This window comes from Dryas octopetala, chromosome 6, assembly GCF_963921425.1.
Source record: "Dryas octopetala chromosome 6, drDryOcto1.1, whole genome shotgun sequence".
NCBI lineage: Eukaryota > Viridiplantae > Streptophyta > Magnoliopsida > Rosales > Rosaceae > Dryas > Dryas octopetala.
In genome coordinates this window covers 1,094,414-1,117,091 of record NC_141371.1, presented here as the reverse complement: position 1 = coordinate 1,117,091, position 22,678 = coordinate 1,094,414, and the positions used below count along the sequence as shown (strand labels likewise).

The window sequence follows — 22,678 nt, the reverse complement described above, 5'->3', positions numbered from 1 at the left end:
AGTTGCCTGTATGCATGTGTAACTCTGTATACGAGTACTAGCTAGTAGTAGTAGTAGTAGTACACAACTGCTTTGATTAGCCAAAATTTGATGGTGAGGTGACCTTATACTAGGAGCTGTCTAGCTTAGCCAGGACAACCCTCCCTCCAAAAGTCCGAAGGAGTTTAATTGAACCCATCAAAGTCATCTTGCAGGTGGAGGGACACAGAGAACCAAGTACCAATTTTTTCAGTTGTTTCCATTGCCAAGAGTGAAGTGTGGGGGCTTTCACTCTGAAAAAGCAAAAAAACAAATAAAAAGCTGTAGTTTTGGGTAGCCATGGCCACATGCATGAGGGGACCATAATATATATTGCCAATATGCCATTGCTGGTTTGAGAGGGCAATGCATGTACTGAGCAAGAAAAAAAGCACCCCACAATACCACAGTGAGGTGTAGCAGTTGAGAATTAAGCATCAAAGGGACAACAACCACATACAAGCATAAAACTCACTAGCAATGAAATCATACGGCCGTCTGGGCCTCTGATTATATGGTCCCCAATGGCCAACTGGCCAAGGCCTTTTAATCAAATACCAAAAAAGAACAATAAAAATAAACATAGGAATTGCTTTTGTTACGAAAAGGCATATATAAATTAAAAGATAATTAGAGAATATCAATTGTAAGGTTTGTGCAAAAAGTATAAGAGGCAAAAAGGAAGGTGTTTGATTTAGCTCATTGAATGTGTTGAGGAAGAATGTCATGGAGGTAAGGACTTTGGCCAAAAAAAAAGGACTTATTCAAAAGTGTTTTTTTATAGGGTTTGACAAAAATAACTAAAAGTGATTTTAAGTGTATTTACAGAAGATATCACATAATAAAAACAGAAGTCTTTATACATAAGCATGATACCCTTTAGGTGTAGTTCTCATGATTAGTATATTCCTTAACAAATTTGAGGAAAAAAAAAATGAAATAAATTAAAAATATATATAGTTAGCCCAATCAAGTATCACGTGAGGCTGAGATGGCTGGCTCCTACTCCTAATAACGAGATATTATAAGTTGGTGATGCAATCTCTCATGTTCTCAGCAGATCAAGTAGATGGCAATTTAGCATACTGTCGGTGCTCTGGTGGTGGTCCTAATTCTATGCCAACTAAAACTTTGGAGTTTAGAATTATTTTCTAATTTTTAAGTCTCTTCTGGTGTATGTCATGGGACACAATACCATATTAGGTTACATGACATAGTTCTTTTTTCTTTGTTTTTGTTTTTGTTTTTATAGGATACATGACTTGGTCCTTCAAAGAAAATATATGTCAAGTTGTGTAGATGAAAGTACCTCAATTGAGTACTTTATCACCCTTGTTAATAATGTAACAACATTCATATGAATTATATAGATTATATATAAGTCAAGAATAATTAAGACAAGAGGATGTTCTAGATCCTCAAGGTTATAATGTATTTTTTAATTTAAATACTATTAAAATCTAAACAAAATTGGAGAACTTCTGAATTTCTAGTGAACGATTTACAATGAGAGATTCCAAATTCATGAATTCAAATTCATGATTAATAGAGTTGTGCTATATGTAGTGGGAACTTTTCTGCTCCAATAATAAAACACTTATATCCGCAACATAAGTTTTATATTTTCTCACATTTTCTACCCCATATAAAAAAAAAAAATAATAACAAAAAATAACAAAAGACAAAAGCTTTCATACCATTCTTTGGTCAATGTCAAGGATCCATTGCCCGTTGGATCATGCATGACTTGGTCCAAAAAATTCAATCCATTATGTAACAAAATGACTGCATGTAATTTCCTGAAATCAAGGGGTTAGTAACGTACTTTACGTTTGGAATCAAAATAGAATGGAACAAAAATTCCGCACACCTAATCTGAATTCAAAAATTACGATAGTATGCGGAAAGTTTCTTATTCTTGTATAAAACTATTTATATATATTTTGCTATTCATCCAAAAAATGTACAAAAGTATTTATATATATTTTGCTGTCAAGGTGTCTTGTATATTTGGTATTAAATATTCGCACCTTTATTATTCGACTAACAAGTAACACCTAATTATTATATCACCGAACAAGTTTTCAACTAACTTTTAATTTAATATTATTTTCTTCATAATGATACATACTGTATGTTCCAAATTCCAATATCTACTCTTTCACATTAAAAAAAAAAACTGTATATATTTTTAATTAATACGAAGCTTTAGAGCATTTACAATCCTTGATGATAGCATATGGGAACTAAATCGTGATAATTATTACGACGAAGAAAAGTAAACTGTAAGTCTGTAACGAACTAACAACTAATTACCATACCAAGATTAAAAAAAGAAAGAAAATTCAAAACCAAGGATGGCAAGTAAGTAATTTACGACATAAAGGGAGGCAAAGGTGTAGTCTGGCTCCAAAACTGTGACAGAGAAAAAGCAAAGGTGAAGAGACTCAACCTGGAAGGAAATACAGAGAGAGATCTGAGCTAGGTGCGGGAACCGAGTCAGGGACCGAGTCGGGTCACGTCCTCTCCACTTGTGCTTTCAACTCTAAATATACTGTGAACCAGAAGAAGAAGAAGGATAATAGGATCCTGACCGTTAGATCCCATATCTGAAATCCCACACCAACCGTCCGATTAACCCCCATCTCTCTCTGTCCTTCTGCAGCTCAATTTGGAGCCCACTAAAGCTAAACAAGCAGAAGGAAGGAGAGAGAGCTTTGCTTGACTTTGAAACCCAATCAATTTTTTTTTATTTCTCAGGTATTTTCTTACTTTCTTGTTCTATTTTCTAGAGATAAAAAGAAAGTGAATATCTTTTTGGTTGCACTTGCTCTTGCTCTTTGCTCGGAAAGTTGAGGAAAATACAAGATAAAGAAAAGCAATGAAACTGAAATCATGAGTCTTTTTTTAGGTGGTATTAGGAAAATGTAGATAATTAAGTTAGCTATGGGAATTGGTTGCTTCATTTTCGTTAGGGTGTAAAGAGTTTATACATATACATATATAATAAATTGGATACACAATTCTCGGTAACCAAACAGAAAATTATGATTTTGAATTTGGGTTATTGATGCATAAATCTGAGCTTCAGTTGTACGAGATTGTCTGTTATTTTGTGCTGGTTTGGTTTGAGCTAAAAAATTTTAAATCTTTTGTTTGTTTTACAGGTTTGAAGCTTTCTGGCAGCGTCGCTATGCTATGACGGAGCTCAAGATCAGGTGGTGTAACGTTTGAGCTTAAATTTGCTTAAAGCTTTGACATGGTGAGGAAATTAAGTGTCATTTGATTCTTAAAGCGAAGTATTCAGACAGGTTTTTGTTAAATTTTCTGGTTTGGGAATCTATAGCGCTAAGCAGTAGTGAAAAGCCCTAATTGGTAGATTTTTCTGGTGTGAAACCCTAGGCATTGTTTGTGGTTCTTCGAATTGTGAACTTGAAGATATGAGCACAACCGTTTCAAATTTGAGTTCCAAAGCTTTAGGTCACCCAAAATGAAGGGAACGTTAGCTTTAGGAACAGAGAGAATAGTAAAAGCAGTAGAATCAATGGAAGATTTATCCAAATATTTCCACAGTCCAGCTCATTTGGCAGTTGCACGCCGTGACTATGCAGCCCTCAGGCGCATTATCTCTACCCTCCCTCGGCTTGCCAAGGCCAGTGAAGTAAGCACCGAAGCCGAATCCCTTGAGGCTGAGCTCCAAGCCGATGCTGTCTCAGCACTCATTGATCGCCGAGATGTTCCTGGTCGTGAGACCCCTCTCCATCTTGCAGTGCGTCTCCGGGACCCAAACTCAGCAGAGATTTTGATGGCCGCTGGTGCTGATTGGAGTCTTCAAAATGAGAATGGTTGGAGTGCTCTCCAAGAAGCAGTCTGCACTAGAGAGGAAGCAATTGCTATGATTATTGCGCGGCATTACCAGCCCCTTGCTTGGGCCAAATGGTGTCGTAGACTTCCTCGTATTGTTGCCTCTGCAGCCCGTATCCGTGATTTTTACATGGAGATAACTTTTCATTTTGAGAGCTCAGTCATCCCGTTTATTGGTCGAATTGCACCATCGGATACTTACCGCATTTGGAAGCGTGGTTCTAATCTCCGCGCTGATATGACCCTTGCTGGTTTTGATGGGTTTCGCATTCAAAGGTCTGATCAAACATTTCTGTTTCTTGGAGAGGGCTACACTTCAGAGGATGGTAATGTGAATTTGTCACCTGGTTCTTTGATTGTTCTTGCGCATAAGGAGAAAGAAATCACAAATGCTTTGGAAGGAGCTGGTGCCCAACCAACCGAAGCTGAAGTTGCCCATGAAGTGGCCTTGATGTCACAGACAAATATGTATAGGCCAGGCATTGATGTTACTCAGGCAGAGCTTGTTCCCCATTTAAATTGGAGGCGTCAGGAGAGGACTGAGATGGTTGGAAATTGGAAGGCCAGAGTTTATGATATGCTTCACGTGATGGTGAGTGTGAAGTCGAGGCGGGTTCCTGGCGCTATGACTGATGAGGAGCTCTTTGCAGTGGATGATGAAGAAAGGATGGCAAATGGTGGTGATAATGATGAATACGATGATGTTTTGACTGCTGAGGAAAAAATACAGTTGGATTCTGCACTTCGTGTGGGGAATGCAGATGGTGTTTGTGAGGACGATGAAAATGGAGCCACTGACTGCCATGAAAATGGTTCAGGAGGTTCTTATGAGAACTGTGAATCCAATGGTGTTGTTAAGGAGAAGAAGACTTGGTTTGGTTGGAACAAGAAAGGTTCAAAGGGAAATGATGAATTAGAAGATCCGAAGATTTTGAAGAAGTTCCCAAAGTTGGCCCCAGAAGGTGGCAACCAGAAATCATTTGATCATCAAAAACCATCATCTGAATTACCTAGAGATGATATAGCAGATGCCAAGAAGGGAAAAGATAAAAGTAGTAAGAAGAAAAAGAAGAAAGGGTCTGGTGAGGCTAAGCATGAGAGTGAGTACAAAAAGGGTTTGAGACCTGTCTTGTGGTTGACACCAGATTTCCCTTTGAAAACAGATGAGCTTCTTCCTTTACTAGACATCTTAGCAAACAAGGTCAAGGCCATAAGGAGACTCAGGGAACTTTTGACTACTAAACTGCCCTATGGGACTTTCCCTGTCAAGGTAATCCAAAAGTTTGAGCTTGATAGACTATGGTTTCATCTATTTTCTTCTGTTTGGTTATTTATGCAATTATGATTTTGACTAGGCTTATGTTACTGGTTCCAGTTTCTATTATAATTCACCTGATTAAAAATTCATAAACAAAATTCAACTTCTTCTGCTACAATTCCTTTGATTTATGCCAAATAATTTTCTTGTTATATGGTGTGAATGCGTAACAAAGCTCAAAATATTTTTCAAAAAAAAAAAAAAAAAAAAAGAGCTCAAAATATTCTGGATGAAGTCTTACTGTCACTCTCCTTGAAAGTTCAAGCTTTGCTCTATACAAATGGTAGATACAGATAATCTTTGGTTTAAAGCTGGGAACTTTTAAAATTAGGCAAGTTCCAGGAAGGCATATAATAGAGCAGAAATTGGATATAATACTGCAATTCTTTGTTTTAATGGAGGACCACTAACTCTTGAAGACATTTGAAATATCCAATCTTAGCATGGCACATTTGAAATCTATAAGGATTGACTAGCTCTTCTTTTTGTTGATCGATTTTGTATTTGTATTTGTATTTGCTTTGTGTGGAAGGAAAAAGTGGTGGCTTAAGGTTGTAATGTCTTATTTCATTCATTTGGTATTGTGTTGATAAATCATTGTTCTAAAAAGAATTACATCTTGTAATTATTAGGTTTACCCAATATTGTTTTGCAGCTTCTGCTTTTAATGTTAACATAATGTTTCATTTCCCTACCACAGGTTGCCATTCCAATTGTCCCAACAATACGAGTTCTTGTAACGTTCACAAAATTTGAGGAGCTCCAACCAATGGAGGAGTTTTCAACCCCTCTCTCCAGTCCAGCGCATTTTCAGGATGCAAAGTCGAAGGAATCAGAGGGATCCTCATCATGGATTTCATGGATGAGAGGGAGTCGTGGTGGGCAATCAAGTGAGAGTGATAGTCACCGATATAAGGATGAGATTGACCCTTTCTTCATACCGTCGGACTATACCTGGGTTGATGCCAATGAGAAAAAACGCCGCATGAAGGCCAAGAAAGCCAGGAGCAAGAAACACAGGAAACATGCAACCGCCAAGGGTGGTGGTGATGGGGGACATCAGGCGAGTGAGGATGTTGAAGAGTAGTTTTGCATGCATCAATGTTACCTTGCCTCTGTGAGGGACTTGGTGGGACAAAAAAGAGGTAAAGCTCATTCTTGTGCACTCCTGACCTTTATTCTTCTCTTTGGATTCCATGGTGGAAGTCTTACCAGATACATTTTAGGCTATTAATTGTTGATTTAGAAGAAGGGTAACTTCTTCAATTGTTGTATCGTTATGTGCTTTGAAATCAGAGAGGAACCTGCTTCTCTTAGTCTAATTTTTCATTCACATCAATCTTTGTATGTAAGTTTTTATCGATTCCACATTTTTGTGTTTGATATTTTCTTGTGCCTGTCATTGTAGCTAAAACTATCTGTTTCGGTTCTGTCTGTTTTGTACTGATAATTCATGAACATGCTTTAACTTTGACAAGATGTTAACAAGTTAACAACAAAGTTTGGGTTTGCCAAAATATATGCAAATCGTTGCATCTCCCTTCAAGTTATAACTTCTGCAGTATTGTTGTCGTCCTGACCTGGCTTAGAAAACTGAGCTTTGAGTAAGCATTTTGCAATTATACCCTCGTTTTTCACGTGGATTTTCCAATTGTGCCACTCCAATGAATCACAAGATGCCCTTCAATTTTTCAAAAGTAGCATTAATTCTAATCATAACCCTATCCTATCCTTTGTTTTCTGTTTTCCCTTTTTTTTAGCTATGAGTGGTTGCTGCCAAAAACCAAAAAAAAGATTGCTGCATGGCCATCCCAAACCATATCAGTGCCCAGGCCAATAACATTATGAAATTAATCAATCCCAAGCCTCTTCTATGAGCATACACTTAGCAATAAGCTCGTTGACAGTAAATTTGAGTCATTTGACACACAAAAATGAGAGTGATTCAGCACATCTACTTTTATGGATATTTTCTTATACATTTGGGCATGTACAGAACTAACATGATTAAGGATAGACGTGTATACTCTAATACTCAGTCTCATATACAGACAACAAAATTGTTGACCTATTATTTACATGCCTATTAACTGCCAGTTTAGATGAATCTCTCTATTCTCTACCAGAATCGGTCCTTGTTGACGCTCAAGTATCCAGCCATAACTTTCCCCCCAGTGTTTCTCATTCCATCTATAAGGAAGCACCAAGTAGAACCCAATGCTCCAATGAAAAAGTCAGCTTCAGTTGCCATCAAGAAATTAACAAGCGGATAATTCGTGCTAGTTTCCCTCCCAAGACTCGTCTCATATGTAGCCATCGTCATGTTTCCGACTTGGCGTGTCACATTTGTGTAGTAAAAGTCCCAGTGAGGGTACATTTTGGATTTATCAATCACTTCCTGGGTTTAGATTGGACCATTGTTAGTGTTAGATTTAATCATAATCCATAACTTCTATAATTATTTGGAAAAAATGATGCTAATGCAGCAAAATTTTACCTGCATTTCAGTAGAGAGCCAAACACTCTTAAGCTGTGGGAAGCGCTTTCTAATGCGGCCAGCAAGACCCATGTATTCTTCAAACTCAACTACCTTCATTTCGCATGCTTTGTCTCCCATTCTTACATGCATGCTGAGCAGTGGTCTAGGCATCCACGGCTTGTGATCAGACCAAACAAATTCTTCAATATCTGACTTTTGGTTGATTGTACCATCCTGCGAAAAAAGATTTATCATAAATCTTAACCATTTGAGAAGATTAGACTTGCAAAATATGTGATAGATTGAGCCCCAGAATGATGATTGCCGTTCACAGCGCACATGCATAAAACTGGATGGTTTTTTATGTTCGAACAGTTTCAGAAAGACGAAGATTGTAATGCTAAATAATATTATCTTTCCTTAATAAACTTTAGAAATGGATAAGGGATACCCCTCCAAGAATTATGAGATCAATATATGATTCCCAAATTTTATTGTCTACCACTGTCCTGCAAGCAAAACAGGGCAGAAGGGATAAAAGCAACAAACCTTGGGCCATTCCTCGTCAAAACTTTTTACAACCATATTGGCAGCTTCCTTTCCAAATGCAGCATGGCGAGCAACGTTCAATAAGCCACACGTGTACTCAGTTTGAAATCTCATCAAGTATCGTACTGCCTGAAATAATGTAAGTATGTAACCATTTACAACCAAATCTGGAAAACTAAAGTGATTATCCATAACTGAACAAATGACAACACTTGGATGCCTCTTTTAGAAGTATTAATGATGCAAGGAAAATGCTCCATGTGTCTGTGTTTACTAGAAAATGAGCTCTGACAGTGTTCCAATGCAGTCGACTATAGTGTTTTCTTTAAAAATATGTATATCTCCTCTTGTTGAAAGTAGGAGGGAGAAAATATAAGGAAAGAAATGAGACCTTAAAGTCACTATCTAACAGTAGATAGCATGGGAGTGTAGGTTTCAGATTTGCATTTATTTCAACATTTCCATAAGAAGGGTAGGAGTCTGGTAGATCTTGCTTTTCTTTGACTAGAAAGTCTAGAATGTCTTTGGATTTGTAAAAGCAAACATATCACACATTTATAGAAGAACTATAGGCGTTACCTGTGCTCTCCACCACCGACGATCCATTTTGCGATGATAAGCAACCAAACTTCCATTTATTTCTGTTGTAGGTTGCAAATGACTCCAGGGATTACCCCATATTCTGCATTAAATATTTGACATAATGACATGAAAGAATATACTCTGCCAATTACTGAGAAGTGAACTGAATATGAAAATGCAATTTGTTACCTAGGTGTGTGTCCAGCCCATATTTGCTTCGAATTATAATTTTCTTTTGCCTTAACAATGCCTTTTTTCCAGGCTTCTTCACTTTGCATAAGCTCAAATGCACGATCTCGACATTCTAGGGATGTTTCTGGAAAGAAGTAGCAAGACCAACTGGAGCGGGATGAACCTATAAATACATGGAACTTGTCATTATTTATCGAAGAAGTTATGTACCATTAAAACCACTAAGATGATATATATTTATGTTATACCTTTACAACCATCATGGTCTGCCCGATTATAGTAGTTGGTAACAAGGACCCTTTTTTCATTGATTGCAATAGCTAGAAGCCCACACATTCCGGCGATCTGAGCTCCAATGCCAAATCCAGGTAATCTTTCCCAGTCAGCTACAAGAAATTTTACACTAGGATCACTACAGTTCAAAGGATGCTGATGCATCCATATGTCTCGTTGCACTTTCCTTGTTAAGGGGTAATTTTCTTCATCAGACCCTGTAACCTACAGAAGCTTGCATAGTTGTGAAAGATTGCAGAACAATATCATGTTATCTCACTAACACTGCAGTGATTAAAAATGTTCCATATAGCACATTCTGTGCTTAAGTATGGAGCTCAGCAATCATCTATGATTACAGGTTAGAATGTTAGGGAAATAATGTTAGACTCATTACAGATCAGAATGTTCCCTGAACTTTCTGCAAGACAGTTCACGGTTACTTGGCATTCTTGCTATGCACTTATGCAGAATGGAGGGTCATGATGAAAACAAGAATTGATTGGTCTTGAAATTATAAAAACATGTGTATATATGTACAAATCATAAATATATGCATAACATTGACTAATAGCTGATTCTCCAAATTATTGTTGTAGAGTAATATAATAGTTATTGGATTATAAATCCTAGAAACATACCCAGGGAGCATAAACACCTTCAGATATAGCTTGATGTCTGTAATATCTTGACTGCTCATCAGTTGCAGCTGTTGGGTACCTGTCCAACAAACCCTTCCAGCTTGTCCAAGGAGGATAGCTCTCATTCTCAGCATGCTTATCAAGGCGCTCATTTACTTGTGTTTTCAACTTGCAGTTTTCCAAATGAGAGGCATTTGGCACACTGGATCTGCTTAGTCCAAGTCTCAGCAAGGAATCACTTTCTCCAGAATCTGATTCAGTTAGCAAAGAACTCCAAGCTGAATACAATAATGAGACTCTCTCATTATTGATCATTTCTTCACTTCTCTGTGAATCAACTTTTATCGCTGTTTTTATGGGTTTAAAACTGCTGTCTGTGCCTGTAACCTTATCTTTAATTCAAAACCAGAAAATAATCTCTTGGAAATTCTTTTGAATTCACTCAACTATTCAATGCATACCAATTACTGAAATCATTGTTCATATCTACTCATAGAGGTGCCATTAGGTCCAAATGTGACTGAAATCTAACAGCTAGTAATTGATGGTGTGTTTGGAACTAATTTCAAGGATCTAATGGGTTCAACTGGAAGAAATTCTGTAAAAGATAGTGGATGGACTTAATAAAGCAGATATTCAAGAAGCAACTATAATCCAAGTCAAATATTGAAGTGAACGAAATCTATTCATCAATAAGTTATTCTAACTTTAAGTGGCTTTGAATACACCTTTTAATAATTCCCACCCTGCTTTCTCACCCCTGATTTTAATTAAACCTCATTAAAAGTTTCTAAGTGACCAAACTCATTAAAGTTAGCAAATTATACTTCCCAAAAATTTTCAATGCATAATTGCTTCATTCCAAGTTTCCTTTTATTATAAGCAAAGTCAAGTAGAGCAAAGAAAAGCAGAAATGACCCAGGTCCACTAGAACAAAGAAACTAAAGAAGCCAAAAATTGAAACATGAGATAATAATGAGGAAATCTCACTCACTGATAATCTCTGAGCTTGAATTCCCAGTTGAAGGACCCTCAGAAATGGTTGAAGGAGAAAACCCGCCAAACTCGAAAGTACCAAGTGAAGTAAGAGCAGACATGAACAGAGAAGTAAGACAGATTCCACAGAGAAAACCCACCACACAAATTTGGCATGGAAATGAACTCCCCATTTGCAAAGCCTTCTGAGAAACAGCTCTCTCAAGCGACTTCTGATTCAATGGTTCCATAATTATTACTTCTCTTTTTTTCTTTCTCCAAAATTCTTTAACTTCAAGAAACAAAGAACCCCAGAAAACCTTTTTCACCAAAATTCCATGGCACGCCAACTAACTCATTACTAAAATCACATGAAGCAGTTTTAACTTTTTTTTTTTTTTCTTTTTTTTTTACTTCTACTTTTGTTTATGGGAATAGGTTCCAAACTATACCAAAGGACCAAAATCACAAAATTGCAATCTCAACCTTCCATTTCACCTTAAAATCTTGGTGGTCCACCTCTATCTTCCTTCCAACTGCAAAAATAAATGAAATTTCTTATCAGAAATGCATTATATGTGCCAGAATATCTAGAATATATAAGGAATTTTTTACTATAATCAGTTAATCACTGTAATAAAAATGAAAAAGTAGCAAATTCACTAATTCAACCAGATAGATAAAAAGCAACTGGAAATGGAAATTCCAAAACTATGTAAATAGCAAAAAATTAATTTTGCTGATTAACAATAAGAAAACTCAAGAGACCCTGTGTTCCCATTTGGATTACAAAAGGCAATTCAAAACCTTTAAATGAAGAAGATAGAAACGGAAGAATCGCAAAGACCCATTTTACGTTCTGAGGTTAAAAAGAAAAACACAGGAAGTTAAAGAGATAATGATAGAGACGAAATATTACAACCATGACTCGTAAACTATCTTCTTCCAATCAAGCTGTAAAAAGAAAAAATAGATACTTTCACTTGGGTAACAAGAGAGAGCCCATGCATAGAGACACATACCACAAAACAACAAGCAAACAGTTTAGAAAGCAGACACCAAAACACCAAATTTGGAATGAGTTTTTCTTTATTTCTAAATTATGGGTACCTTGAAGAAATTGAAAAAGAAAAACTTGCACCAAAAGTCCCAATGGATATCTCAGAAAACCCAAAAAAAATTAAGAACAGTATTTTCACAGAGAGAGAGAGAGGAAAAGAGTGTAAGTGGCATTGGGGTGCTGACCATGTTCAGTTTCTCAAGAAAGAAACAGACATATCATCCTCTGAACAACCCCAGTCATCCACTCAATGCTGTTAAGATTTTTGTGCAGCTGATTCAGTCTCTGTCAGCCGAAAGAGGGAGGTGCACAGTGCACATATGGTACACCCAAATATATAGAATTAGCTAGAAAGATGGTTTATTTTATGCAGTTATTAGAAGGGTGCCACATATCCCTTCTCCTTTGGTCACTTCTAGTTAAATATGATCATTATCAAAAACACCAACTCCCTCCCTTTAAAAAAAATAGTATTTTGAAGTGACCAACGTCTCTCATTATTGGCTTGCAGACTTGACACTTTACACTTTTCTTCCCCCCCCCCTCCCCCCACTTTCTTAATTTTGGTCCGGTCACTGGCCGGTGTCACGTATTATTGATTGTTCTAATATGCTCTTTACAGTTAATTAATATAAATTATCTAGGAAAAAACTAATTAGTCTAAATTATTTATTCAAGCGTAGTTGTATATGCAAATAGTTTAGCTGCTTCTATACTACATTATACATACTAATGAAAAACCCAAGATATAATTAAACTAGCTGACATAATGAATATAATGTAGTCTAGTAGGTAATGAATATAGCATTGCCATGCCATGGCCACCATGAGATGTATATGATCAGCTTGTAGTTGATATTATATATATAGCTGGATAAAAATTAAAAAGTCATACCTGTCAAATTATTTAATTACTTTGCCTGAAAAAACACGTTTTCAAAATATTTGAAAGGTTAAGATAATGCATTGATAATTAATGATAGAAAGTTTCTTTTATCCAACTAATTAAGGATAGAGAGTTAGGTTTGTTAGATATGATCATTTCCTTTGAAAAGTTTGAACAAAATTTATACTTCAGTTTCCTTTTAAATGCTCAAGAATTTAACTAGTTTCAAATTTTTATTCAAACTTTCTTATCTGGGCTGACCATTTTATCTTACACTTACACTTACCTGGTAATAGAATTAGGAAAATACGAAAATAGCAAATTATATTGAATAAAATTTTATGATAATTAAGCAGTTGAATCTTGGCATCAATAATATTAGAGACCTTAAATTTATATTCTAAATTTGAATTTTAAATATACTTATCAATGTTTTATTTATTATAAAATTAATAATTATTTAAGTGGTCCATATATAAATTAACGAAGTACTAACATATAATTTGACATCTTTGAGACTTTTAGCACCGCTCTCTTGGCATAATCAATGCAAATTTTAATTTTTTTTCTTAAATATAATTATATAACAACACTATCTTGTTAGTGGACGACCATGAAATGTTAACAATTAGTGGACCTTTTACCGAAAAAAATAAAAACAATTAGTGGACCCGTTGTGGGCCCCACGTGGGGGCCACAACACAGTCTTTTTGTTATCGAGAAAGAACATATTCTTCGCAAATTACGAATGGGTCCTTCACCAAGTCACCATTGTGCTTTCGTTATCACATTCAAATGTTTTATTTTATGGTTTTTAAGAATTGATGGTTTGGTAGACTTCAATTGTGATGGACTTTGTTACGATTGCACAGGCTCAACAGGCCCAAACATACTTGGGCCGTAAGAAGATCCATTTAGTAGATACTCGGTCACTCAAACTGACTTCCATTAAATGAAGCCAAACAATCTCAATTTCCAACGGTCATATTTTGAAGCTTGAGATTCTTCAAACTTTCTTGACCGTTTTTCTCTCTTTTCTTAAACCAGTCTCCATCTTTTCTGAATCAAAAGGCATCTGCAGTCAAAGCAAAGTAGCTAATAATGGTGTGCTTTCTAGCTTGTTTCACTTCTTGTAAGCACCGAAAGCACCCAAAATCAGTGACTGTAACTCCCTCTAAACACCAAGTAATTAAGCACCCCTTTCCAAAAGCTGCTTTACGTTTTTTTTTTTTTTCTTCTGTTGATTTTTATATTATACTTCGTTTAGATTTTACTTATCTGAGATTTGCTATATATAGAGCCTTGAAGCTGCTGATGAGGAAGTTGTTCAAATTCAACCAGCTGAAACCACAAATCTAGAACTAGAAGACATTGTGAAAGCCATTATACCCATCACAGAATCAAAGTAAGTTATCCATTATTATTGTTACAGCTTGGGTCGCTTCTTTTTGGGAGTTTCTGAATTTATGGGTTTTGTGTTATTTATGGTAATGTAGCACATGCTATTTAATATGTGTGAATTTATGATGATCTATATGTTTGTTCATTAATATGATGTGTATCCAGAGAGGAGATTGAAGAACAGTCAAAGAATGGTGCCAAAAAGGAAGCTGCATTTAATTTGAATGTCAAAGAAGTCACCAGTGATCTGGTGGAAATCAATGAGGAGAAAGATAATGAAAAGAAAGAGGAAACACCAAAAGTGATCGTACCAGTTCTGGGTTCAATTGTATCAAGTGTGGTATCATCTCATCGATTGAATCATAGATATGAAAATTTTCAAAACAGTGAGGATGAATATGAAGATGTGGTAGATTTAGAAGGAAGTGAATTGAATGCAGATGAGTATGATGGATGTGTTGATGATGGGGTCCAGAGTAAACAAATGCTAGTTCAAGATGAAGAGTCTTCTGAATCGTTGTTTTCGTTATCAATAAATTCTAGGAAACAAGTTTGTGATGCTGAGACAGATGAGAAGGAGGTCAATAGTCCAATGCCAAAGTCTGGTGTCCCTGACCATGAAGTTGAGCCAGTTGGGTCAAACCAAAATGCTAGAGATAGGAGTCAGCATTGTCATTCAGTGTTGAACCCAATTGAAAATCCCACTCAATGGAAGGAGATCAAAGAGAAAGCAACAACTTCAACAGCTTCAGAGCACCAAGAGAAGGAAGGTGTAGTAGGCAGTGAATTGAATGAAGATGATTATGATGGGCATGTTGATGATGAGGTCAAGGGTAAACAAATACTAGTTCAAGAAGAGTCTTCTGAATCCTTGTTTTCTTTATCAATAGACTCTAGGAAACAAGTTTGTGATGTTGAAACAGATGAGAAGGAGGTCAATAGTCCGGAGGTCAATAGTCCAATGCCAAAGCCTGGTGTCCCTGACCATGAAGTTAAGCCAATTGGGGCAAACCAAATTGCTAGAGATAGGAGTCGGTATTGTCATTCAGTGTTGAACCCAATTGAAAATCTTACTCAATGGAAGGAGGTCAAAGAGAAAGCAACTCCAAAAGCTTCAAATCACCAAGAGAAGGAAAACATAAGCATGGAGCAAGATTTCTACATACCCATTAGTCCAGAGCCTACTTTGAAGCTATCAAAACACTGTACAAGACCAAAGCCCAATGACCTGAAGCTTGCTGACCAAGAAATTGGGGTTGATACCAGCCTTTCAAGCTGGTTGGTTGAATCTGAGACCACACCCAAGTCCAATACTAGTAATAATTCTGTGGGGAGCTCACTGTGTGAGGAAGTAAAGTCACCGAGAAGCCGTGAAGATAGGCCAATTTTAGGAGCATGGACCGCCAAAGAGCTTAAACAGTTGTCTGCTTCTTCCACTCCCAAACGGTCGCGAAGCCCAAGTCCTGATGAAATACCAATCATAGGTACTGTAGGGAGCTACTGGAGTCGTACTGATCAGAACAGAGAGGTAAGAGTGAAGTTCATTACAGGTTTTTCTTTTTCTTTGTTTTTAGTTTTGATGAAAATATGCTTTGAATGGTTTTTCTTCTTCTTTTTCTTTGTTTTTGGTTTTGATGGAATGTGCTTTGAATTGTGCAGGATCAGAATGTGAAATGGAAGTCTACTCCATTCCAGGCAAAACTGGAGAGAGCTTTAGACATAGGTATTCTTGAAGCTTAGCATGTCTACCAATTATACCTATGGAGGATGAGATGGGGTATTCCGTAAATGTGTTGTGAATATTCATGTAATCCCATTTGTTTTGAATTCCAATTTCCAACACTCAGGTTTGTCTGATCAATAATAAGGAAATTTGTTAATTTTCTAATTGTCTTTTCACAAGTAAATTATCTTACATTTCAGTATGCAACTAACTAATTAAATCCTGAAAAATTCAGCTAATGAACTTGTCATGGAAATACAAATATTAAACATATCACCATCAATTGACAGTGCAGTTTGCATATCTGTGAATTTAATCTCGACCTGCAAGAGAATACATGAAATATATAAAAGAAGGAATTCGTCTTTATTCTTCCTTTTTTGTTTTCCCATACTACAGTTTCCCTAAAGGGACAATACGACTCCCCTAACAGAGCCATATCCCAATCACAAAATCCTTTGGCACAGGAAATATGTTATTTTTCCTTCAATATATACCCTGCTGGGTTTTCTAGACATCGTGAAAGAGCCTCCTTATCTGGTCGACGGTAGAAGGCATCAATGTGATCGGACAGCGCTTATACTGCATCAACAAAAATCCGTAGACAGACATTTAGTCACATGAGATAAATGTATTGATAATAGAGTATTGGCTCCAAAGAAGATTTAAGCTCTTCTTTTTAGCCATTAACCTTAAACAACTAAAACAGGGAAGTCCAAGGATACATATTATAGATCTTGGGATTCCACTGTATGGAAGCATAAGCTTTAGAAGTTCGTCAATTAAAATTAACACTTCTGGAGGCCTCACCTGGGAAATATACTTGAAAATGCAGGCATAGCAGAAGACAAACCCAGAAACTGTAACTACAGATGGATTCGCACGCCTCTGTGAACAGAGAGGACAAAGAGCTCTATTGGGTGGCAGTGGAATCCCCTCTTTGGCAACCTGTTTAGGATGATGGGTTAGACTTGATTATTTAAGCAACATAACAGGACTAATGATAAACTGGAAGTGTCAATTGTAAGCGTTTCAATAAAACATAAACTTCATAACTCAATCTCATTTTTAACCTAGGAGAACTTTTCATTTTTATTTGTGATCACTAGATACTTCAATTCAACTAAATATTTGGACTTGCAAAAGCTAAGATGGATCGTAAACACTTCACCTGGGGAGGAGGAGGTGGAGGAGGTGGGGGGTATATGGTAGGAGCTGACATTCTCTCTTCAGCAGATTGGTACCACCATTCCATCATCTATGAGTTTAATTCAAATCAATTACAGTTATGATGACTAAGAGAGAGAAAAAGGCAAAAACAATAAAAATGAAAGGTCAGATGTTTCATTCAATGTGAATTGAAGAACATGAGAAAACATGTATCCTGCTATTATTATTACTTAGAAAAGGAATATTGGGGGGGGGATAAGAGAAGATTTTTCCATAATTACAAAAGTCATAACATCATAGATAGGTAAGCCACACTCACTTTAAAAAAGAATACTGCTGCAATTAACCCAGTCTGTGCATAATCAAGCACTGTGTATGTACAGCTGAGCAATGTTCCTTGTAAAGCCTGTATGGTAAATTATGTCAGAATTATCACTAATCAAATAGAAATAGAAAAGCTGATTACTTGCATATGTAAGTAAGGCCTTAGTATCATATGATTCAAACCAATATGACTATGAATAAAACTCATAAACAGAGACAAAAAGCATTGGTCTTGTTACTTTCCACAAATAAATATAGTACAGAATGAGGATTTGGTTAGAGCTATTATCCAAACTAACCAAATGAAGTTATACCTTCAACCATGGAGGACCACGAAGTCTCTCACGTTCACGGCTTCTTGTTTTTGAAATTCTAGAAGAAGTATCCATCTACCTTGACACCAAAAAACTGTATTTCAAGTATTGAATAATAAAATTGAAAAATAAGAAGTCACGACCAAGTCAACTATCATTTTTCTCACTCTCATAGATTATTTAAACATTCAACAGACAAAATATATGGTACCAGAAAATCCCTGACTAAATGCACTAAAAATATAAACAGAAGAATGCAAGAGAACCACAAGAAATTCTAGCCACACTGTACCAGCTCTTGCCCAGTAGCTCGACAGACATGAATCCCAAGTGCATGTAATCCTAACGAATAAAATCCAGTCGCATCCAACAAGTATAACATCTGATAAGCAAATGAAAATCCTGCATCATCAGTTCTAGGTTAGAATGGATAATCTAACCAGAGGTTCATAAGGTGACGGTTTACATGAATAAAGAACCTACAGTACTTCTAAGCAGACTTCAGCATATAGATTCAACTCATACAAAATCAAGGATCCAGCTAGGAAGATGCACATACCTTCACTGCTAGCATGTAGGCACGGGTAGCAAGCACCTATAAATTTCTGGATCTTCTTTGCCAAACGTGCCCGAACTGATGCTTCCACATCCAAAGTTCCTCTTGAAACAACAGAAACCTCCCCTCTATCGAACATGTCAGCATCATCAAATCGTTCATCACCGTGTCCCCATAAACTTGCTTGAAGCCTGGCTTCCCTTTCTTGATTATAGATCGAACGCAATTTTGACTTAAAGTAAGGCAATACAACCTAGTACACATGAGTTCACAAATCATTACTCTTTCATATACCTAGAGCTATCAGAGAAAAGAAATCGACATAGCTAAAAAGAATGATGAACAAAATAAGCAGGGGAGTACCAAAAATACGACTGAAAGAACTTTTTGGCGCTTCTCTAACCCAGAGTGATGAATTCCATCACCTGGGTTCAATCGAGCATCATCCTTTTTGACTTTTATCTTCACAGCCCTCCTTCTTAATCCATATAGAGACTCAGAAAACGAAGCATCTGAAGATAATAGGACCCAGAAAAAAAAAAAAAAAAAAAAAAAAATACTGTAGATGGTAACAGTCATTGAATCAAATGAAAAGGAGAGTAATTCCTGTAATTCCAAAGGAGGAAAATGAATTGAGAAAATTACCTGTAGTTCGTAAGCTATGGGTTTCGAGAATGAGCATGAGGAAGGCAAAGAACTCATCCTCATAGTCTAAGACCCGGTGGAGGAAGGGTCTTCGTAAAGCTAAAACCTGTGACATTTTACATTTACAGAGAAGTCAATCATTCAATCCTCAACCAACCAAAACCCAGAAACAAAACCGGAAATTGAAATTGAAAGAAAAATGAAGGGAACTTACGCCGACGGAATAAGTGAGAGCGGCGCGGAGACTGGCGGGGAGCTGCTGAGCCGCCGCCATCTCGAAGAAGGTGGGCCGAGTCCCTTGTCCTCCCACCTGAAACAACATCCTTGCGAGCCAACACCCAGCTTGCTTCTTTTTCACTATTCTTGCCTTCTTGGTTATGCCTTTTGAGTCCACTTATCCATATACTCTATCACCATAAAATGTAATTTTAATATATTGGCCTAACCCTTTTATATTTTATTTTAAGCCTATCTTCAATGATGATCTATGAAAAACCAAAATCAACCAATTGTTTGTTTTTTGTTACATGGCCAAAAAAATAAACCAATTGTTTGTTTAACCATAAAATCGTTTATGGTATCAAACTATCAACTTCTTCTCTTGACATAATGAATAATTTTTGTTCAATTTTCATTGTTCAATGCTAGTGATGTTATGAGTCGGATAAGGTCGATCAAAACTCTTATCATGTAATAAATAAAAAATGCTAGAGAAAGAAGTAAGAAGTTTACTAATGTTCACCTGTTTCTTAAATCAAAATTTTATATAATAATTTTTTCGCAAATGCGTAGTAACAGAAATTGATACTCTTAACGTACGCACATATATTTTAATGCGTAATGTTAATGTATATGTACATTGTAGATTATGAATAATGCATAGATAGTTTTTATGCAATTTTTCATTATTTAATGCTTGTGATGGAATGGGCGGGAGAACAACAATAATAAGAAATAATAATCAAATGTTTAATAAATTTTCAGAAGTTTTAAGTAGTTGGAATAACATTTGTAACATGGTAACCCTCCATATAATATAAATTTAGAAACACAAAGTTTTTTTATGAAAAAAGCCTCAAGATCTTGATTAATCCAAAGTCTCACGATTCATCCGATCACACACCATTTTGAAATTTCTTATACCAGATGTAGGAGGCACTTTATGAACAATGCAATCTTTAACGATCTTCTCTACTATTCTTAATCCTAGACATGAACCTGTAACTGCAACAACATCTTCCTATTCATTTACAAAAAGATTAAAAATTATTAAATTTGTAAATGAGGTGGGAAGACAAAAAAATATAAAATAGAATCATCAAAATCACAAAAAGTTAATACTTACCAGAATAAAAATATCACAGCCTGTTAATTCTCCAAGTACCTACATCTCAATTATATTGTGAACAATTAGGGAAGCAACAATCACAAATTAAGAACCATATATATATATATATACATGTACGGATGTACCTAAAGGAGTGAGAAGCTATACATATATATTTTTTATTTTACGTGTAAAAGATGATTTAGATGACTTTACACACGTGCAAGGGGGAGCTCGTGAGAAATTTCCGCCTTTCAACAAATTGCTCCTGCAGTACACATAGACACATAGTAGAGGTTAGAAGAACCCTACTTACATCAAACAAAAGCTCTAATCACCATGCATGTTACATTATACTGCTGAAATTAAAAGGTCCTTGCTTCACAACTATATATAGAAAATGCTTCCAATTAAGAACATAAATGATAGCTGTTCAATAACTTAGATTTGTTTTAATAAATTTGGCAGGCACCTGCAACACAAAAAAGAAATAAGATGAAATTTAAGCAAAACTCACCTTCTTGATTCCATAATTTCTGCAAAGCCCACCGTCTATACACCCAATTTTGATGATAATAAATTGTCTTTCATTCAGTACTTTTAATGCCTGCAATCAAAATGTTGTGCGCTTAAATTAGAAAATTAATAGAAAAAAGTATGAAAAATCAGTTCCATGAAAAAGCAATACTTAAAAATCAGAATAAATATCATATCATAATTAAAGGTGGATAAAGTGAACCTAAGCTTTTGGTTGAGCTAGAAGTAAACATTCTGACATAAAATTAAATATGTGTGATTACTATTCGATCATCTTGCAACCAAAATTATTGACATGTTGTTGCCCTAGAAGATAGAAAGAATTACATTGAAAGATCAAATACCTTAGCAACGATTTCAAATAATTTGAACTTATAGAATATAGCTTATAGAGTTATAGGTTACAGATAAGAACAACAACAAAGGATCTGCCACGCATGCATTAATTCATACCCGAGGTGCCAGAACACCTATTGACAAAAGTTTTAATAGACCCCTAGCCTTGGGAATAATATCAGCTGCGTCCTCGGTTTTGGTTGTTGAGAAAGTTAAAACACTAGCAACCTGAACATAATTAAAAAAAAAACAACAAATTACAAAGATCAATAATTCAATATTACAAACTCAACATTTTTCGTAAACAGCATTTATTTTGACATACCAGATCAATTGCACATGAAATACCATACTCTTCTAAAGCAGATCTCACCATCGGCCACGCATCTAGCAGATCTTTTTCTGCGCGCAAAAAACAATGCAATTTAATTAAGGTTCATAAGTGAAAAAGTATTTGTTTACTTTATGCCCTTTTTACTCCCCCTTTGACTTTGGTTGCTTTATATATATATATATACAGCTCCTTCTGTTGAGGTATATCTCAATTTATTTATGTTAAGGTATACCCTGTTGGGGCCCACACAAGTCGTTTTGTGTCGATCCAAACTGTTCAATTTTTACATCTCCATAGATAGATCATCCTTGCAAAAAATTAACCAAATCGGAAATCATTTGCCTATCTAACTTTGATCAAATAAATAGACGAACCAAATATTTTCGATGAAACTGTCAATTTGTTTTATCAAAATTAGATAGGCAAATGATTTCCGATTTGGCTAATTTTTTGCAAAGATGATCTATCAATGAAGATGATTCTTGCGAACGGTTCGGATCGACACAAAAGGACTCGTGTAGGCCCCAACAAAGTCATACCTCAACATAAATAAGTTGATGTATACCTCAACAGAAGAAGCCTGTATATATATATATATATACAGACCAAAGTTAGATATTTGGTGGACAAAAAGACGGTAAATTTTATTGTAAATGAACATGTCATTCCCAGGCTTGCACTTTGCAGAGGGATATTGAACGTACTACCAGCTGACACATACAAAATGGGAACGTTTTATCCAAACATAATATGCACACACGTACAAATATGCATTCAGTAACTCAAGGATAATGTTAAAAAAAATACCTATATAATATATGGGTGAAAATTGTAGGATATAGCATCCCAATTGGCTACAATAGGAAATTTCTGAGCAGCCTAACAAACAAAGAAGAATAAGAACCCAAGAGAGCTAGGAAGGTACGTACCTATTGCTATAGGGATGTACCTAGAGAAAGAGGTGACTTCAAGCATGCCATCTTTGTTCCATAAAGGGCCAAACTTCTTGTTACCAAAACCAAAATGGCCAAACTTCTCCATTTTCAAGCGGCCCTCGTTGCTCTCCATCGTCACTGCTGATTTTGTTTCAGTTTTTGAAACGCTATATACACAGAGAAAGAGACAAAAGTCAGATTCTCGCTGCTTATCAAACTTAATTCACCAGAATTGCTTA

General features: G+C 36.0%; 5 protein-coding genes across 7 annotated transcripts; 2 read left to right on the top strand and 3 right to left on the bottom strand.

Annotated features, from left to right (window-relative positions):
• Positions 1-2,441: 2,441 nt before the first annotated feature.
• LOC147280743 (Ankyrin repeat family protein) lies at positions 2,442-6,583 on the top strand. The gene is made up of 3 exons (XM_086246007.1): positions 2,442-2,778; positions 3,186-5,152; positions 5,901-6,583. Exons 2-3 carry the CDS (start codon positions 3,509-3,511, stop codon positions 6,285-6,287), a joined length of 2,031 nt encoding a protein of 676 aa, XP_086102133.1. The 5' UTR covers positions 2,442-2,778; positions 3,186-3,508; the 3' UTR covers positions 6,288-6,583.
• Positions 6,584-7,135: 552 nt separating this feature from the next.
• LOC147280742 (uncharacterized) lies at positions 7,136-12,269 on the bottom strand. 2 transcript variants are annotated; one of them, XM_086246009.1, is made up of 9 exons: positions 12,137-12,269; positions 10,911-11,427; positions 9,917-10,296; positions 9,251-9,500; positions 9,000-9,165; positions 8,808-8,910; positions 8,229-8,357; positions 7,698-7,913; positions 7,136-7,598 (listed from the first exon to the last, which is right to left on the bottom strand). In XM_086246009.1, exons 2-9 carry the CDS (start codon positions 11,140-11,142, stop codon positions 7,320-7,322), a joined length of 1,755 nt encoding a protein of 584 aa, XP_086102135.1. In that variant the 5' UTR covers positions 11,143-11,427; positions 12,137-12,269; the 3' UTR covers positions 7,136-7,319. The 2 variants fall into 2 exon arrangements, with proteins under 2 accessions (XP_086102135.1, XP_086102134.1); XM_086246008.1 differs by lacking the exon at positions 12,137-12,269 and adding an exon at positions 12,002-12,130.
• Positions 12,270-13,917: 1,648 nt separating this feature from the next.
• On the top strand, positions 13,918-16,093 carry LOC147280741 (uncharacterized). 2 transcript variants are annotated; one of them, XM_086247247.1, is made up of 5 exons: positions 13,918-14,022; positions 14,136-14,242; positions 14,404-14,845; positions 15,236-15,766; positions 15,898-16,093. In XM_086247247.1, the coding sequence occupies exons 1-5, from the start codon at positions 13,939-13,941 to the stop codon at positions 15,976-15,978; spliced, it is 1,245 nt and encodes a 414-aa protein (XP_086103373.1). In that variant the 5' UTR covers positions 13,918-13,938; the 3' UTR covers positions 15,979-16,093. The 2 variants fall into 2 exon arrangements, with proteins under 2 accessions (XP_086103373.1, XP_086103371.1); XM_086247245.1 differs by having other exon boundaries at positions 14,404-14,909; positions 15,288-15,766.
• A 120-nt stretch (positions 16,094-16,213) lies between these two features.
• On the bottom strand, positions 16,214-19,364 carry PEX12 (peroxin-12). Its single transcript, XM_086247248.1, has 10 exons — positions 19,185-19,364; positions 18,971-19,076; positions 18,689-18,837; positions 18,329-18,578; positions 18,062-18,171; positions 17,770-17,844; positions 17,451-17,537; positions 17,133-17,219; positions 16,772-16,909; positions 16,214-16,543 (listed from the first exon to the last, which is right to left on the bottom strand). Exons 1-10 carry the CDS (start codon positions 19,290-19,292, stop codon positions 16,472-16,474), a joined length of 1,182 nt encoding a protein of 393 aa, XP_086103374.1. The 5' UTR covers positions 19,293-19,364; the 3' UTR covers positions 16,214-16,471.
• Positions 19,365-20,057: 693 nt separating this feature from the next.
• Positions 20,058-22,572, bottom strand: LOC147280739 (KRR1 small subunit processome component homolog). The gene is made up of 6 exons (XM_086246379.1): positions 22,434-22,572; positions 21,496-21,572; positions 21,288-21,398; positions 20,815-20,904; positions 20,316-20,354; positions 20,058-20,210 (listed from the first exon to the last, which is right to left on the bottom strand). The coding sequence occupies exons 1-6, from the start codon at positions 22,570-22,572 to the stop codon at positions 20,058-20,060; spliced, it is 609 nt and encodes a 202-aa protein (XP_086102505.1).
• Positions 22,573-22,678: the final 106 nt, after the last annotated feature.